The 17,940-nt window shown below is 33.6% G+C and overlaps 1 protein-coding gene across 9 annotated transcripts in view; it reads right to left on the bottom strand.

The window, feature by feature from the left end:
* Positions 1-17,940, bottom strand: part of SNX29 (sorting nexin 29) — a 158,866-nt gene that overhangs the window by 102,873 nt on the left and 38,053 nt on the right. For all 9 annotated transcript variants that reach the window (XR_003255306.1, XM_026076631.1, XM_026076630.1 and 6 more), the window contains exons 12-14: positions 17,168-17,231; positions 15,747-15,875; positions 5,319-5,401 (exon numbers count right to left, since the gene is read on the bottom strand). Coding sequence is in view for 8 of the 9 variants with exons in the window: in XM_026076631.1 (XP_025932416.1) it covers positions 5,319-5,401; positions 15,747-15,875; positions 17,168-17,231 (276 nt within the window). In the remaining variant the exon portion in view is untranslated. The remainder of the gene's footprint in view (positions 1-5,318; positions 5,402-15,746; positions 15,876-17,167; positions 17,232-17,940) is intronic.

The following is a 17,940-nucleotide window of genomic DNA, read 5'->3' as shown; positions in this document are numbered from 1 at the left end:
GCTCAGAGTCACCTGGGGAAGGTGAAATTGAGGGATCTTCAGCTCCATAAGCATCCTATGCATATTCCTGCTGTTTCTATTTTGAAAAACCAGTAGTGATTAATCAGACTTTTAACATGCAGATTTAACAACCACATCTGAGTTCAGGAAATAAACAAATAAATCAGTCAATCAAATACTGTGTTCAAAGAAAATATTCTTTTTAAATAAATCAAGAACATAGAAAAAAGAGGTATATGTATGAATCATTCCTATGCAATTTTATTTAAGTTTAATAAATTTTATTTAACATCTCTGACAAATTTTTCTATCCAATAATGAACCAACAACACTCATACACTAGCAATTCTAGATAATGCTACCTGGGCTACACAGTACAAGGACCTTAAAGACCACATGGCATTAATTTTACCAGTACAAACAATTTCGCATGTTCTTCTTATGAAGGACAAGATATTCACAGCATTTTAATCACTTTCTTCTTTTCATAAACTTGAAAAAGTTGTAATATATATTACAAGTTTCTAACTAGGTTGCAAAAGTCTTCTATCCTCAGAAACCACCTTTGATTTTAAAACTGATTTTTTTTATGACTTGTACTGAAGGAACAGATACTTGCTTTGAACTCAGACTTTGAACAATGCTTTCTCCAAGAAGGTAAAAATAACTTTCCCCAAATGCATCTTTCATTACTTTAAGTTCTTTAAATTCCCCTACTATCCTTCTGTGAACATTTTAATCTTAATATAACTTTTTAAATTATTAACAAGTTATTAATAGTTATCTGTAATATTTGTGTACTATTAAAAATTAGAAGTTATTTCTACGTTTACTCCAGTGGCTGCAATCAGACATTTAATGGATTTAAAGACATCCTCAAGAGGGATGGCTATGAACAACACGCTAAAGAAAAAATATAACCTTTAGTAAAAAATATATATATATATGTAGGTAGGTAGGTAGGTAGGTAGTAGGTGGAACACATTTAATTAAGGCATTTCAGAAAAAAAATTCCAAATAAATTTTGCCAAACCTTCTTAAGAAGGTTAGTCAGTTAACTTCAAGGGCCTGTTTGGACAAACTGGCATACAATTCCTTAAGTAAAAATGATCTAGAATTATTGTGTCTAAGCAGCTTTGAAAAATGATACACATCCAACTCCTACTGGTGGTTTAGAAATTAGGATGCCCATTTATTAAATATCTAAATATGAAAATCCAACTGTTCAGTCTGTGGCAGTGATCACTCATTTTGAAAGCTAATATTTTAGCTTGGGCAATTCACTTATAATCACGTTTGCTGAGTACTTTTTTAATTTTTTAAATTACCTCAAGGCAAACTATTACTCTGAGCTTCATTTATAATTTTAGGAAACTATTTAAAAGCTATACTCTATAGCATTTAGTCCAATTTACTGTAGTGACCACACAGATTCTCTTCTACTTGCAACAACATAAAAATAACTGTAGAAGTTTAATTTATTTTGAGCCTTTCAAAGTAGTTTCATGGAAACTCTAAACACACAGCTTTCCAAAATCTACAATGTATTTAACAAGACTTTTGTTTAGATACCACTGGGAAGAAGATTAAGCATCACTGAGATTACTCATTATGATAATGTAGGGGAGCAATGAAATTAGTTGTATGCACATTTTAGCATCCCTGATGAAGACAGCTTCCTATCATTCTAGCAAAAGATGAGGGCTAGGAGTCTTCCAAGTTTAAAGAACAGAATTCCAATTCCTCGTCTATAAGTAAGATTAGTTAAAAGTCTAGACAGCAGCCTTATGAAGCTTAATCTATAAGTGAATAAATTAATATGCAAGAAACAGATTAGAATTTTAACTTAAAATGACAGAAGCAGAGGAGAGTAGTTTCTTCATTCTATTGGCTTTACAAAATTGTCAAAATCTCAGAACACAGTAATAAGATGGTTCTTGCACACATACACTGTAATCCTGTCATGCAAGTAAGCTAATAAGAACAAAATGACTTATTCGAGTTGCATTCTGGTCACTTTTAGTTACACATAACTAGAGTTCAGTAACTTGCCTTAAGTCACACAATCATGGATGTACTGAAAAGTACAAATAGCTCTTTCCAATAATGCAAACTCTCGAGTATGAAGGCTTACATCTGGAAAAGCTGAATGTTTATGAGGAAAGACCACAAGGTATATACTTAAACCATGGATGCACTTAGTTTCTATAAATTTGATAAAAATTTTAAAGAAAAAACACATAATTTTTTGGATGAGAGGAGTGTATAACAAATTCACATTCACAAATGACAACCTTACTAACAGGCTATTTTTAGACAGAAGGTTTTTTTTCATATTTCTCTCCTTCTTTAAATAGTGTGGGGTTTTTTGTTGCTGTTGTTAATTAGAGAATTCTACCATAGCAAGATGTATATATAAATATTCATATAATCTAATCAACACATTCTAATAATCAGCTTCTCCTTCAGTAAGGAACATGGGCCAATTTAAGAGTGAGTAAAGCAGAAGCACACATGGAAGAGATGTTTTCTGGTGACCAACATCCGTTTGAATACAGCAAGATGGTGGGGAAATGCCTAAACCCCAAAGGTTCCAGGGAACCATTGAACCTAAACCCTGAACCTAAAACAAAAAACAAGAGGCTACAGGGACACAAAGATTCCCAAAAGAAACAAGCCTTGAGCATTGCTCCAAACTAAAAATGTGAGAGACTCAAACTATATATGCGATAGAAATAATGTCTACATTCACAGGATATTGTATGTCTCTGAAAAATCAGCAATCATAAAATACTTAATGCTGGCATTTAGTCCTTTTAAGTTTCAGAGTCATCATTTTAGTGAATTCCTACCAACTATCCGAATCATATCACAGTAGATGATAAACAGTGGATACTTTTAGAAATGTTCAAAATGACTGCCACAACCCAAACACTGCAAAGATAGAGATTACACCATGAATTTTACCTATCCCAGAAGATGCTTTCCTGCCTGGATCTCATTTGCCAACTCTATGAATAAGTTTTTTACAGCATAAGTAATTTCTAAAGAGACTGAGCTGATACAGAAGTCCTGTGATAACTGAATAAATCATAACATATTTAAATCCCTAAGTAGACTAAGGATTTTAGTCTATATTTAGATCTTGCTAGCTATGACCATCAGAGAACTGAGATGATTGACTTAAAATGGGACCCCTAGTCAGAGGAGGAAAAAACAGCAATCTACAGGCTTGTGTCTTGTTTCTTTTTGTTCTTCTAACTTCTTATCACCTTCCTCTCTCCACTCAGTCAAATGCACACCATTTTCTATTTTTCTTGTCTCAGAAGAAGAGCTTGTGATATGTATACTGTTCTTCAGTGATCAATATTCAAATTTCTTTCTCTAAGCATATCAGTAGTCAGGGACTATTGATATGATAAGTACTTTTCTGAATCAGAGGCCCCAATATTACTACAAGTTTCAAATAAATCACCAGTGGCAACTTAGAAAAATATTTCCTTCTGTATGAATAGGATATGTGAAGTCAAGAATGCAAGACAAATTACTACAAACAGTACATATGGCTGAAATTTATTCTGGTCATTAATGATAAATATTATAGGCAATTTAGCATAGATTGATTAAACACCCTTTGAACATAAAAGATATAGATTCATTTTTAGAAACATTGGTACTCTTCCACCCCTATTTTTCATCTATAAAATCTGACCATCCTACTCTGTTTCTATTCTTATCACTCCCTAATTTTCATAATTTTAAAATGACACAATATAGCTCGCCTAGAATTTTTTTCTTTTTTTTTTTTTTTATAATTATGCTCATCATGGAAACTGTCGGTATCTAATGAAGGATGATTTCCGCTATTATAAGAAGCTTAAGAGATGGTTTTCATGAATAATTCTTAATATGAATCTACATTCAGACAATGTCAGAAGTAAAAATGTATGTTATTACTAACAACAATCCTTTTTAAGGATGAATGAAGTTTTCCAATTACAGATTGGTACAGTAACTTGCCCTTAAGAGCGGAATTAAAGCAGTATTCATTTATGTGGCCACCTATAAGACCACAACATTGACAATTCCAGAAAAGACTGTGCCAATTTCTAAAAAGCCACCTAGTCCCTCAAAATTCCTTCTGTAGTCAATGAGGATACAGGCACTACCAGAAGGTGATTCAAAATCAGGGCTCCGAACCACCCTGTCAAGGAGCACTTCTATCCCCCCAGACCACAGAAGAAATACAGAGAACATAGCCAATCGCTCAACTGCAAATTTAGGATGCAAAGTTTGTTCATTAGATTCAGAGCGCTTCTGAAAAGAAAGTGTCTGGTCTTAATACAAAGTGTATTTCATGCAGAGCCTACAAATACTGATCTTCAAAACAGCACTAATAGTATACACCAAAGATGCTAAATTTCATCTCCTCAAAATAATTACTTTTATGATCCAGTATCATATTAATTGAAAGATCATTTTTAAATGAAATTTTCATCTGTTAACTTCTTCATGGAAAATGTCTTATTGAAAACAAGTAATAATACCTTCATAAAACTCTCACCAATCAGAAAAAATTCAGTAAAAATATGTAGTAAAAAAAAAAGTCTCTGTTACTCAAAAGGAAAACCTATCAAATATGTTATCTTCACTATTAGGAGATATTATTCTACCATGGCTGGAAGAAATGAAGAGGACTTAAAGTTATCTCTTGCTAATCCTACTCTCAAGTAGATGATTTTATTTACTTTGGTGAAGATTCAGCAAGAACATCAACCACCAAAAGTTGTTTCTACTGAGCAGTAATTTGATAGCATGCCATCACATAAAATTCCTTTTTGTCTAATATCAATCTGTATTACAAAACTATTCACACAATAATAAATAGCCCGGTCAGAGACGCATCAAGGATAGGGCTCATAGAAACAGAACTGCATTCTTTTCAGAGCTGGTACTTTCAAAGGGGGTATATCAGGTTGCCTGGGGAAGCACAAACCATTCCCCCAGTCATACTAGGGTTGTTTCATGTGGCTGAAGTGGTGGCTATGGAGTTGGGGTGGCACAGGACTGCGAAGCTGGTTATCTATAGAGACCAGAGGCTGGTTATCTTCAGAATCAATCCAGAAACAATGCAGATTCCTGTAAATCAGAGATCTGGCTGTTCACTAGTTATTCTTTTACTATCAGTTTTTATACAAGTCCCAGAGTCACTTCCATCTTTTGGCTACGATATCTATGCCTTCAGTAAACTGTCTCAGTGGTAGCTTATAGGAAAAGAAAAGCTGCTCATGGATTTTCTTCCTTCATTTCATCCTTACCTTCCACTGTTTGACCTTCTCTTCTAAGCATCTGGACAGCTCCTACATACTTCTTAAGCTGCACTTTAAGCACCTCATTTTCTCTGTTGATAAGAAGAACAGTATGAGCAAATATTAGTCTTTTCTCAAAATAACAGAAGCCCATCTTATTGAAAACAAACATGCTATCTGTGATGATAAGCTCTATCTAGATTGTGTCTTCAAGATGGAACAAATCATTACTTACACATTAAATTAAATGTTAACAGCAGACTAACAGGAAAACTAGTTTTCCAGGGCCACATAAACATACCAGGGCAACAGATATTATAAAGCTTTGAATTATAGGATTGCTTAATTTAAATTTTATATACTATGTTATGTTGATAGCAGGTAAGTGATATTGTCTATCTAAACCAAAAGTTGATTAAAAAATAAGGATAAGATACTAAATAAAGAAATTCAGATGGCCGATGTAAGATTAAGTAATTATTTTACTAGTTGTTGAAGTATTTAATGCCAAGCAAAGGAAAATTCAGCTCTAGAAATTGACTTCATCATTGTAAGGGAATGCCAGCTTTATTTGGTAACAATATGCAAGGCAACAGCTTTCCACGTACCATTCCAAATGAAAACAAGTATTCCTATCTGCCACTATCGTAGCTCCACCTAACAACACTAAGCAGCTTAGTTTGTATTTGGGGGGAAACAAAGGATTGTAACAGTTTGAATTTTAAACAAAGCTGACAAATCACATGACTGAAAAATCAATTACATGCCTGAGCCCATTCAACTCATCAAGTACTCATGACAGAAGTACTTATACAGAAGAAACTTAATTAAAACTTTTTGCAAGAGTGAAGAGAGAGAAGATACCAAGGTGGAAATACTTGGAATCACATTCTGCCACAGATGCAGCACATAATACACAGGACAGTCAGAACTTGTTACAGGAAGAACACGGACAGGTCAAAATCATGCCATAGGAGGCGTACAAGCTCCAGTAATGATGAAACCCTAGACACATTACACATTACTGAAAGATGTAAACAGATTATACACAAGAAAAGAAGAAGAAGAAGAAAAAAAAAAATCAGGGTACACAGAACAGAACAGATTAGAAGAACATCTTTGAAATGTTGTATTTTAAAGGATAAATAAAATCATTTTGGCAATTTTTATCCTAAGACTATTATAAAGTTAGTTTTTGATTAGAACAGGTTTCCAATAACTCTTCATAAGTACAATTAGAGAAATACATACACATTTAAATATAACATCTTATAAATGCCACATATCTCTAACAGCAGGACAGATTTTGATTCCATGTGAAGATTTTTCAAGCGACTGTAGGAGTATCTCAATAGTTTTGTGACTATTCAAGATACCTCCTTCTATTTGGAGAAGTTCCAACAAGCTACTTATAAGCTAATGCAGCAGAGATCAACCTTCTAGCAGACTAAACCATATTCTATAGCACTTTTAAGCATGAAATAGCCTAAGACTCAGTTAAACTGCACAGTTAGTTTTTTGCTTTTACACTTTTCCTGAAGATATATCAAAATATTACAAGATTACATGTGTATCCACTATCAGCCATTGACAGTATTTTTGCTTAAAACCAGAAGAAAAAAATACAACACTAATTATCTTCATGAATCAGTACATAACAACAAAGAGGAACATAAGCATTAAAACCTAGATAGTGATACATGAGTAACATTTATCAATTTTATAAAGCACAAGAAGCTACCTCACAAGATCTCTAAAGGTAAGTAACATACATTAATATTCATTATGTATTTCTATTACATCAGATATATTTGAAAATTCACCAGAAAGCAGTATATGTATACACAAATTACAGGAAATATCTTAAGGATCCCACTAAATTTCTGTACTGAAACCAAGGTCAGAAAAAAGAAAAAATGCTCAGTAAACTTCTGTTAAGATTATATATATGTTAAGGCCTTGTTTGTACAGCAATTCCTGACTGGCATTACTAGTGTAAAATATACTTGTTTCTAAAACTATGAAATGAAACATAATAATAAAAGGCTTAATTTTCAATGGCATTATTTAGTCACTTTGTCTGATCAGCCAAAAAATCATGCTAATACAAAAATAAAATAGTTTTATTGAAAAGAAATTTTCTTAAACTGTTCATGAACGGTACAGTGCCAGAGAATATTTTGGCAACAAAGAATTTGTTTATGTACTATCTTTTCTGGAAGACTAACTCGAATGAAGAGGAATGAGTAAGTAAAGTCAAAACTACTCTAAGAATGATCTTTTAACAATACAGAGAAGTCAACATTTTGGGAAGTGCATACTTGATTTTTGTGTATATAATGACTGAAAAGATAGCATGTATTGTTACTGATCAAATGCATTTGCTCACTGACATGTTAATTCATGCTAGAAAAAATAGCAACTGTTCCCTAGGGTTTCTCTCATATTAACAGGATTAATGTAAGAGAACACCAAGCATCATGTTCTCGTATCAGAGGGAGGGCAGCGTGGAAGAGAGATGCTATTCATACAGGACACAGTAGCGGATTAACCTCCCTCCTGGGACTTCTGCTGTGTTCTTGGAGAAGGACCAAGCCCCACCGGATGAAGTCTCCCCCACCTCCTCTGTGCTATAACAGCTTTTGCAAAAACTGCCATTACTGTAGGGGAAAGGAGTGGAAAGAGGTTGGCTGTTTTCCAATAATGACCACAAAGTTTTTGTGATGAGCAGTTACACTCATTCAGGTGTGTCAGGATAAATAGATATACACAGTCAATTTATAATTTCACACTTTGTTTCGATAAAACTTTGTTTCGATAAAACTTTGTTTCGATAAAACTTTGTTTCGATAAAACTTTGTTTCGATAAAACTTTGTTTCGATAANTTCGATAAAACTTTGTTTCGATAAAACTTTGTTTCGATAAAACTTTGTTTCGATAAAACTTTGTTTCGATAAAACTTTGTTTCGATAAAACTTTGAGGTGTTTCCTACACCTCAACAGTAAAAGAAAATAACTGTTTCCTGCAAAAGAGTAGAAAATTGCTTCAGGGCTTCTGTTAAATGAACATCTCAAGGAAAGAATTTGAAAAAGAAAAAGAGTAATTTCTCGTGTATCTCAACTATACTGGCCTGAAGAATAACATAATTACATTTCTGGCACTAACACCAGATGTTAACAAGTATTTTGTGTGGAACTTATTCTGAAAACATACATCTGTCTTCTAAATTCAGGCTTACAAAGAATCCAATAGATGACTGTCTCTTCTTAAGAACTCATTTTTTAACCAATATACACGTTCCAGATCCCCAAATAATCAAATAATTGCATGAATCCTGAGAATGAAATGAAACAGTTTACTGCAAGGATATCTAGTCTACATACAGATGTTAGACTAGATGACCTCCTGAGATCCCTTCCAACCTGAATTATCCTGTTAGTAGGATTACAAATAACTTATCAGAAAACAGCTAGGATTGTGTGTAAAACCTAAATGAAACATGAAATGTAAGTAGTATTACAATTAGAAGTGGAAGTTGAACTACATATAATATAAAAAACACAAAAAAATAAAAAACCCACACTGTAAAGAGGCATAATGTGATAAACAACTGCTTCTCATGAAAGACAAACACCATATGCATAATAAAGTGAAATACTATTCTCACAATAGATTCATAACACAGACTGTGTTCAGGTCTATGATACAGCTCTGAGGAAGAAAAACACTGAAGAGGGAAGTTCTTTTTTTCTACAACAATTTTTTTCTTCCAGAACATTTTCAGCATTAGTATCACATCTGAAAAAGCAAAAAACATCTCTGCAGTTAAGACAACCAACTCCTTCATTTTTCTCATGAAATAATACATCTCACCTTTTTTAAAACTGACCTTATAACTTGTGGCATGTCACCAACTAACTAAACAGGAGGAAAAAAATTGTCACTGAACAAAGAAATACTAATATTAGTTTTTCAGAAACAGGGCAACATATTATTTTCCTCTATTTCCCCTATAAGAAGTTGCTTAAGTGATGCAACCATTTCAAGGTGCAGAACACGCATTTCTCCCATCACTGTATATTCTGCAATCTAATATGCTTGCCTCCTCTTAACAAGTATATGTATTACTTAAGCCACGTCATTTTGGGGTTTGGCATTTTATATTAATCTGTTATACAACGCTGTTCATTCAGAGGTAGCTGCATAGCACTTCAGCGATGTGCATTAATACAGGGGAATATGTAAAAATAAGGGGGTGAGTTGAGCTTGTTTTGAATGTAGTTTTTAATACACTAAGCTTATTTTGGATGTACCAGATGCACACATTTTCATTTATTTTTACAGTGAATAGATATTCCTTTTTATACTTAATTTACTGCAAAATAAAATCCTCATCGTGGAAAGCATCAGAACAAATGGTAAACATTCTATCCCAAACTTCAATTTTAAAATTTACTAATAAATACACTTCAATTGTATTTCAAATAACTGTTCAACATCTTTAAAAAAAATCATATAATTTTTAAAATTGCTAACAATTTTTCTGATGTTAATAAAACAGCACGACAACTTGGCTATTAATGATATCCTTTTACCTTTTCATTTCACAAAATGAATGATTTTTTGTTTATTCAGACACATCCAAAGAAGGAAAAAATTAAGTGTTCCAAAATTTACAGCCGGAGTAACTTCTGATCCTGAATAAGTAACAAATGTAACATTCTTCTCTTTCTTCTCCTTCCTATCACCAGAAAAACTGAAATTTGTGCTCTCAAAACCTTAAGATATTTATGACAAACTCTCCCCAAGAGCTTTTAAACACGGGACATGTTAAATTATAAATACCAGGTAAAGTAATCTGAAGTATATTTGTTCAAATTACAAAAGTCAGACTGTTTTTAAATGATTTTTCTTGCCCTAAGATGTTCAGAATATTGCAATTTAGAAAGTTTTGCTATTCTTGGCACGTGTTTAGTCATTTTCAAGGTTAATGGTGAGAATTTCACTATTACAAAATATCTGAAATTTAGCCTCCTCTCATTCACATGATGCTTCCAAAGCATTTCCACAACTTTTGTTGTTTCATTTTGACTTCAATAACAAAACTATTCGATTTTCCAAATTCCAGGTTTAAAATACTTTTAGTAAAAGTTCCTGAGTAATTTCAGTATTGCAGTAGCATCACCTGTAACTTACAAAGTGAACCAATGAAAAGATGTTAATAGAAAAACCCTAAGTCCTAAAATAACTGTCTGCAAAGTTCCTTGTGTGCTAGAAAATGGGTTCTAATGAATCCTTAATACATCCAAAGTCCAAATTAATTGGTGCCACAAGAATTTATTGCATGTAAGCATCCACCAACACTGTTTTGATCAAGTGACAGGTTAAACTGACTTTCAGAAAAACATTCAACACAACATACCTGATCTACCTCAAAACAGAAATTAAATAAACCTGTTAGAAAAAGACTACATGTTAGTTTAAGTGACTATCTCTTTAGCCCATGCAATAAAAGCTCTTTATCTATTCTTTAAAAGGGTATGTGCATGACAAATATCTGATTCACCCATATCAATGCAAATTCTAAAACTGTGGGGGGAAGTGAGTCAAAAGAAGTATGAATATACAAATCTTATTACCTAAAATGTGAATATTAAACAATAAAATATTTGCATTGTCCCAACTGCTGTACATCTTCTGAATGTCAAACCCATTTATGCATCTCTCTCCCTCTCTCAACGTGAGTAGTTAGGTTTGATGCGTCATCAAAAGCAGAATTAGTAGCATCCTAAATAGGTATTTTTAAAAAGAAACTTTCATATTTGCTGTTTTCTGACACTAGTTCTGCTTTCCAATACAGAACTTAATCTCAGTGGTGGTAGCTCACCATGATTAACTCTAAGCACTATGCCTGTGTACGCACACAACGCACACCTCTCTGTGATAAGACATACATATTACTAGCCTTATTTAACATTTGGAATAGGTTTGTTGTTTACTATATATGTGAATCATTCCCAAGATGTTAGGCATCATAGGTTACACTACAGTTTAGAGCTAATTTAGAGTTGTAAGCAGAAGAAAATCATGCCATTATAACAGCATTTACCTAAAATATTCTCTCTCATCTAATTTTAAGGAATTCAGCTTAAAAGGGCTTCTAAATTCTCTTCTTTCAGCATACCTGCTGAATAGCATTACACATCAGGTTTGAAATCCAAATAAGAAAAGCAACCTTGTGGATTACATTTATGTTACATAACCCAGGTCTTGCAAGCAGACAAAGAAAGTACTTGGAAAAAATAGACATGGCGGTCTAAAATTAAATCCCCAAAGTTAGCGGCAGTCTCACAGAAACAATTTAGGAAGACTGGTCAAGATTTTGCCTCAGGTCAGTCTTAGCAAAGAAGTAAGTTATATTAGATTTGAATGCTTGGCAAACAAATTTTCTAGCACACTAGTGTTACTGATGATACGTGAAGAGTACCGGAAAGGAGACAGGATACTCAAGAAGTCACTTTTTACTCTAAAAGGAAGGATGTGGCAGCACAAGGGATCTCTTTTTGGGCTGAGCAACCCATGCGCCATATGCTTATGGCTTTAAACCATGCTCTCTTCTCTGGAACCAATACAAATACTGATAGCAAAACACCTTGTAGTGCTTTATTTATTCTGCATTTATTGATCTTTCAGGGACTAGAGCATGCCCGACTTTGCTGCAGACATGTAGTTTGGTCTAAACCAGACCAAAAGAATGACATAGTCATATGCTTCATCATTTCCTCCCTTCTCCCTTTCTTCTTTCAAGAGCTCATTTAATTTCAAGGCCAATTAAGTTGCAAAATGTCAACCTTTCCTCATAACAGTGCTTACAAAGCCTTATAAAACAAACTGTAGAGACAATTAAGCTTTTGTTCTAGATCACAGTGAGCAATCAACAAACTTAGGACAATAGGATGGCTTTTGTTTCCTGGGGTTATTTTTGCAAATAATACTAGAAAGGTAAATAACTGATTATAACAGAAGTAAATATGTATAATCTACATCTGAACAGCTTTGAAAAACAGAGTCATCTGAAGACAGACATTAAATTACAAATATTCTTCAGTATTCAACATCATATTCAAGTCCAAAAAAATTCAACATCTATGTATTCCCTTCCATGGGTTTGGAATAACATTCATATTCCAAATCAAGAACCACTGTCCACAGAATGATCCAAGTTTTATTTGGGCAGTGAAGCTATTATTTTGTAAATATTATCTAGACAGCTTCCAGCATCTTTGCTTGAAGAAACAGGCATTGGTCAATATAACCCTTCTATTTTATTCAGAGATATACAAATCCATTGGCAATGCATTCTGGAGAATTTTTTTTTTTAATTTTTACAGCAGTGGATATAACCTCCTATGAGCAGAATATTTTCACTGCCAGATACAGCAGTATTTGGGTTACTTTGTCTTCCAGGTATGCTCCCTGCTGCGTGGCTTGCACTTACAATGAGCAAATAAGGGTCTGCACCAAAAATTAGATTTGTTTCTAGTCCCACCAAAGAATATTAAAGTGAGCTCAAATAACAGAAAATGAATTTTGCATTGCATTTACAAATGGTTCCAACATAAGGCATTTGTAGAAACCCAGTTTCAGAAATTTTGCACATGAAAGGATAACAGTAAGACAGAAACCTTTTCTCTTAAATACTGGAGGTAATTAAGTACAGATACACTACTGTCAGGAAAACAACTGATAAAGCTAAGAGACTCTCCACTAATTTTTAACATGATGGTAAAATAATAGAATTATACTTTCTTTTCCATTGGTAAGTTATTCTTTGCATTTGTAAGAGAGTTGTCTGATTTTAAAAAACTAATGGTATTGACTTTTATGGCACTAGATACGGAACAGATGAGTTTGTTCCCATCCGAAATCTATGCCTAATGAATTCACCGAAAATTCAAGAATAACCCTGTTTTATATTACAATGCAAAAACTTGCTTCCTAAACAAATCACAACACTACCTTAATTTTGAAATGGTTCAAAGACACAGTGCCATAGGAGTACTGAAAGCTGGATTTTTCACCATTCAAAGAAAATTAAGCTCCTAATTTGGGGGAAGGGGAAAGTCTTGGGATCCTTCTTTCACACATTGCCTATTATCCACAAAATCAGCATTATACACGGTTAAAAAACAAAACAAAACAAAACACTGAAAAGCATCCCAGAAGCTTTCCCACATTCATGCCGCCAAGGGAAGAGAGGCATGCTTGATCCTTTCAGCTTTCTTTCACTCTACTTCCTCTTGCTTTTGTATTTTTTTACTTAGTAGCCATATGACTTAACCCTTATAGAAGGAAGCAACCAAGAAGACAGTATCACTTAACTGACCCACTATCAATATCCTACCATCTGCCTAAAGTACTTGGTCACCTAGTAACAGGGAGAATCTCCACCTAGACTGCCGCTTGAAGATTCCCAAGCCTTTCACCTCAGTGAGCAGTACTGGCTAATATTCAAACAAAACAAAGACAGTATATACCCTTTCAAGTGCTGATCTGTTTTCTTTGCAAAAAAATCAGATTTAAGCAATGATACCTACAAACAACATGAAACTTCTTATAATATGGAAAAAATTCACGTTCTGAAGATGGATACAACCAAACTTGCCAGTCACATTGCACAAGCCAGTTGTGTAAGGCTTTACAAATAATATGATGGAAACAAAAACATTTTTACCTATATAATTTTTGCTCTATCTGTACAGCTACACTGTATGCTCTAAAACTACACCATTTGCTAAAAGCAGCAAGACTCATTCTGTGACTTTCAAAAAAGCTCAGATAACTGCAATCCAACTTCAAAATGAAGGAGTCAACAGCAGATCCAGGACATCTCTTGGGCTTCCTCCCAAGATCAGAACATCATACTCACAACATATTCACACTTCCTGTAGCCTGTAGCTATTTATGATCTATAAAAATCAAGAAAGTTATAGAATAGGATAATACATCCCTCATTTAATACTTTAAATAAGTTGTTTACTTCTAGTTTATTTTGTTAATACTGAAAAATGATGAGGAAGACTAAATCATAGGTCTCTTCATGAAGTTTCATTGTTATTATTATTATTTTTTTTAAAGTCTTCAATATTTCTAAAATGATGGCAAAACATAAATTTACATACTATTTGGAATCTAAAAGTTCTAGGGAGTCCTTACATATTTCTTGTTTATCAGGTACACCTGTGATTAATTTTTTTTTAATCTGTTGGCTTCTGAAATTAGCAGGACTGCCAGGAAATCTATACAAACTGGAAAAGCATTCTAGATCTTGTTAAAGCTTAAAGCACACTAGATGTTCATCCTTGTTCCAAATTATTCATTACGACATAGAGATTTTATTGGAAACAAAATAAAACAATGAAAGACAAAACAAGAAGTCTAACATGCATGTAGGCACGTATATCTAATACCAAACGTAACAGAAATCCTATGATAGCATAACGTTGACAGGCTGAATTAGCGAGATAAAACAATTTTGGATTTAGGAGTTGTGGTTACCTTTATTATACACACAAGATTTGATGGAAAAAAGTAATAAATATAATTTGTTGAAAGGAAAGACTCCTGAGTTCCTTGGCCATCTCATATTCCTCCCTTTTGAAACTGATATCAGTAAAGGGAATACCTGAAAGATTTAAAATTTAATGCAAAAATTCCTTTAAACAACTTTCTTCCCCTATTAAATCATCTCAGAACTGAGGTTTGGGAAACACTGTCTGCAGACAGAGCTAGGTACTTTAATAACATTAAGAATATTGTATATCCAAAAGGATCAAAAAAAAGTCCCAAAAATCTAGGACCCTGGTATTGTAATTTGCTTCAAATTGGGAAGACACCTCTACTGATAATCTCTCATAAATCAATTAAAAAAAAAAAAGGAGGGGAAAGGTTAAAACTGGACAAAATGGAGATGCATGAAGAGAGAAAAGTCTCCTTCTTACTTTTACCCCACACACACATAAGTATTTTTTTCTAGTCTCATTACCTAATTGCCACTATTTTTATTGCTTATATTGCTTAGTCTTCGTCTAATTACTTTTTAAAATTAAACTTCATGTTGTCATAACTTCTGCTGACGATTCTTTCCTCTGGAGCTGTGATTTTACTAAAATTTTAACTTTCAATTATTGTTAACACTTAACAAACAAAAAAAATACAAAGCCACTAAACTTGTCAGTCATTCAAAAATCTTCCAGAAGTTAAGCCTAAATCCAAGCAGAAGTCAATAAAATTTTTAAACCTAAATCACTTAAGGGCTCCTGAAAACTACTTGAAAATTATTTTTTGTCTTGTACGCAGAAGGTTTTTTGTTTGTTTGTTTAATTTCCCCTCTTCCACTGCTGTTACTTTTTATGACTGTTTCTGTGTCTCTTACCTGGCCAAGGCTTGGACTTTTGTGGCATGTCGCTCTTCCTGTTCTGCTACTTTCCTTCTCCAACTGTCCATTTCCTGCCTAAGTACTGCAGAATGCTCCATCTCGCCATCAAGCAAGTTCCTCAGAGATCTGGAAAAGGCAGCAGCATCTGTTAAGACACTGCAAATGCTACCCAGTAATCGCAAAGTAGTTTGCCTACATTATACTATTAATGTCATCCTAAAATTTCATTATTCAATGTAATAAATGCACCTGATTTGATTATATAAAGATATGAAAAGCTACAAGGAAAAAGGACCCATTCAAAAACAGCTTTAAGTGAAATAGTGAATACTAATAATTTGTATTACAATCTCATCAACATGCCCAGAACACAACCAATTATGTTATCTGCTGTACCAGCACGCAACAGAAAATTACTACTATGGAAAATAGCTTATAATCTGGTTTCACTGCTTCAGTTCAAATGACAGAAATTTTCTTACATTTCAAGAATAATCTATAAGCAATATGTTTATTAGCCGGAGCAGGAGACAAGCTTTCAGTAGAGACTCTGTCTCTACTAAAAGCACTGTCATAGACCTCTGTATAGAACCTTCGATGAGCTAGCAAAGGTCAGCATGACATGTAACCGTAACACCCAAAGCAACCTGTTCCTTCTGCCAAACAAAAAAAGCTGAATGGGGCTAAAACACGCAATTATGGGAGCTGGGAGGTAGGAGGCAGGAAAACAGCATCAGTTGGTAGTTTAACATTAAAAAAATTTTTTTTCAAAAATGAAAGTCTCCATGAAAAACATAAAATATTAAAAAGCCCTATTTAAGGTTAGTACATGTCTTAAACAGATTTATGTTTTCATTCTTCTAATCATGTGTCCCAATTAGACTAAATAAACACTAAGTAGGTTTGTTAGCATTTTAAATAGATGACTGTATACACCATTATGTTGCCCCAAATGAACATAAAAGCATTCACAAATGATAGCCACTTTCAGTGTAATATGTCAAGCTGATTTTTAGTGTACCTACACCATTTCTGCACCAGAAGAGGAAGAAAGGAAACCTTCTGAACATTTGCACAAAGACAAACTTGTATTCATTTGGACAGCTGTCTTAAGACTCTTTTGGCTAACAGTTTTGGTTTTGAAAAAACAATGACTGGCAGAAGATCCCAAGGACAAACAGTTATATGTGATTTAAACGCAAAGGAAAAAGCAGTCTGCAAACATTACTCTTCAGTACCTACAGCTGAATATTGAAGTATTAAGCTTAACTTTCACAGAAAAATAATACAGACATCAAAAATATCATTATCACAGCTTTTCACAAAGGAGAGCTCGTATTAGAGAAGTTAAATGACAACAGATTGTCGAAATTATACAGTGCCTCTCCTCAAAAAAAAAAAAAAAAAAAAAAAGTTACCTATTCTGTTCTTCCAGTTCATCCTTTCTATTCATCATGGCCACAATAGCCTGTCGAAGTTCATCTAAAGAGAAGGGACAAAAAAAAATTGAGTTTCTGTGAGCATTTTTGCTTGTTTCAGATCTAAGTCATGTACACAGTGACACTAATTCAGCAACACACTTAAAATGATGCAAACATCACTTCCTATTCAGCAAAGCACCTAAAAATACTCATAATGTGACTAATTTAAGCGATGTTTCAACAGCGGTATTTATCTCATGGTACAACAATGGTATTAGTATCAGTAGTACTGATCAAATCAAATTAGTTTGCATCTGGCTTTAATAAAAATGCTGACAAGTTTGCCTATAACTGCAGCTGCTTGGGGTTTTTTTTGGTTTTTGGTTTTTTGTTTGTTTCTTTTTTTTTTTTTTTTAAATCACAGCCCCATGATACATCTTAGGGTACAAAGCATCTCTTCAGCATAAGGATATTAACAAAATACACTAACTCATTTACCTCCTTCAACTTGCTCATCATCCTAGCTATAAATTCTGACACAAGAAATATAATTATTACAGTGAGATCAGAGTACAGATGAAGACATTGCCTTTTCACGGAATTTCTTTTCTTGCTCAGTCTAATATCTTAAAGACAAAGAGATTTCTGTAGTTTAACTCAACGAGAATATTCTCAAGACAATAAAAGGAGACACACATAACTGTCAGTAACTCTAAATCTATCACTTAGGCAGCCTCTCAGAGTAGAATTTACATTGCTACTCAGAAACG

The sequence above is a fragment of the Apteryx rowi genome, unplaced genomic scaffold, assembly GCF_003343035.1.
Source record: "Apteryx rowi isolate R43461 unplaced genomic scaffold, aptRow1 scaffold_436, whole genome shotgun sequence".
NCBI classification, from domain to species: Eukaryota; Metazoa; Chordata; class Aves; order Apterygiformes; family Apterygidae; genus Apteryx; species Apteryx rowi.
This window is presented reverse-complemented; position numbering and strand designations above follow the sequence as displayed.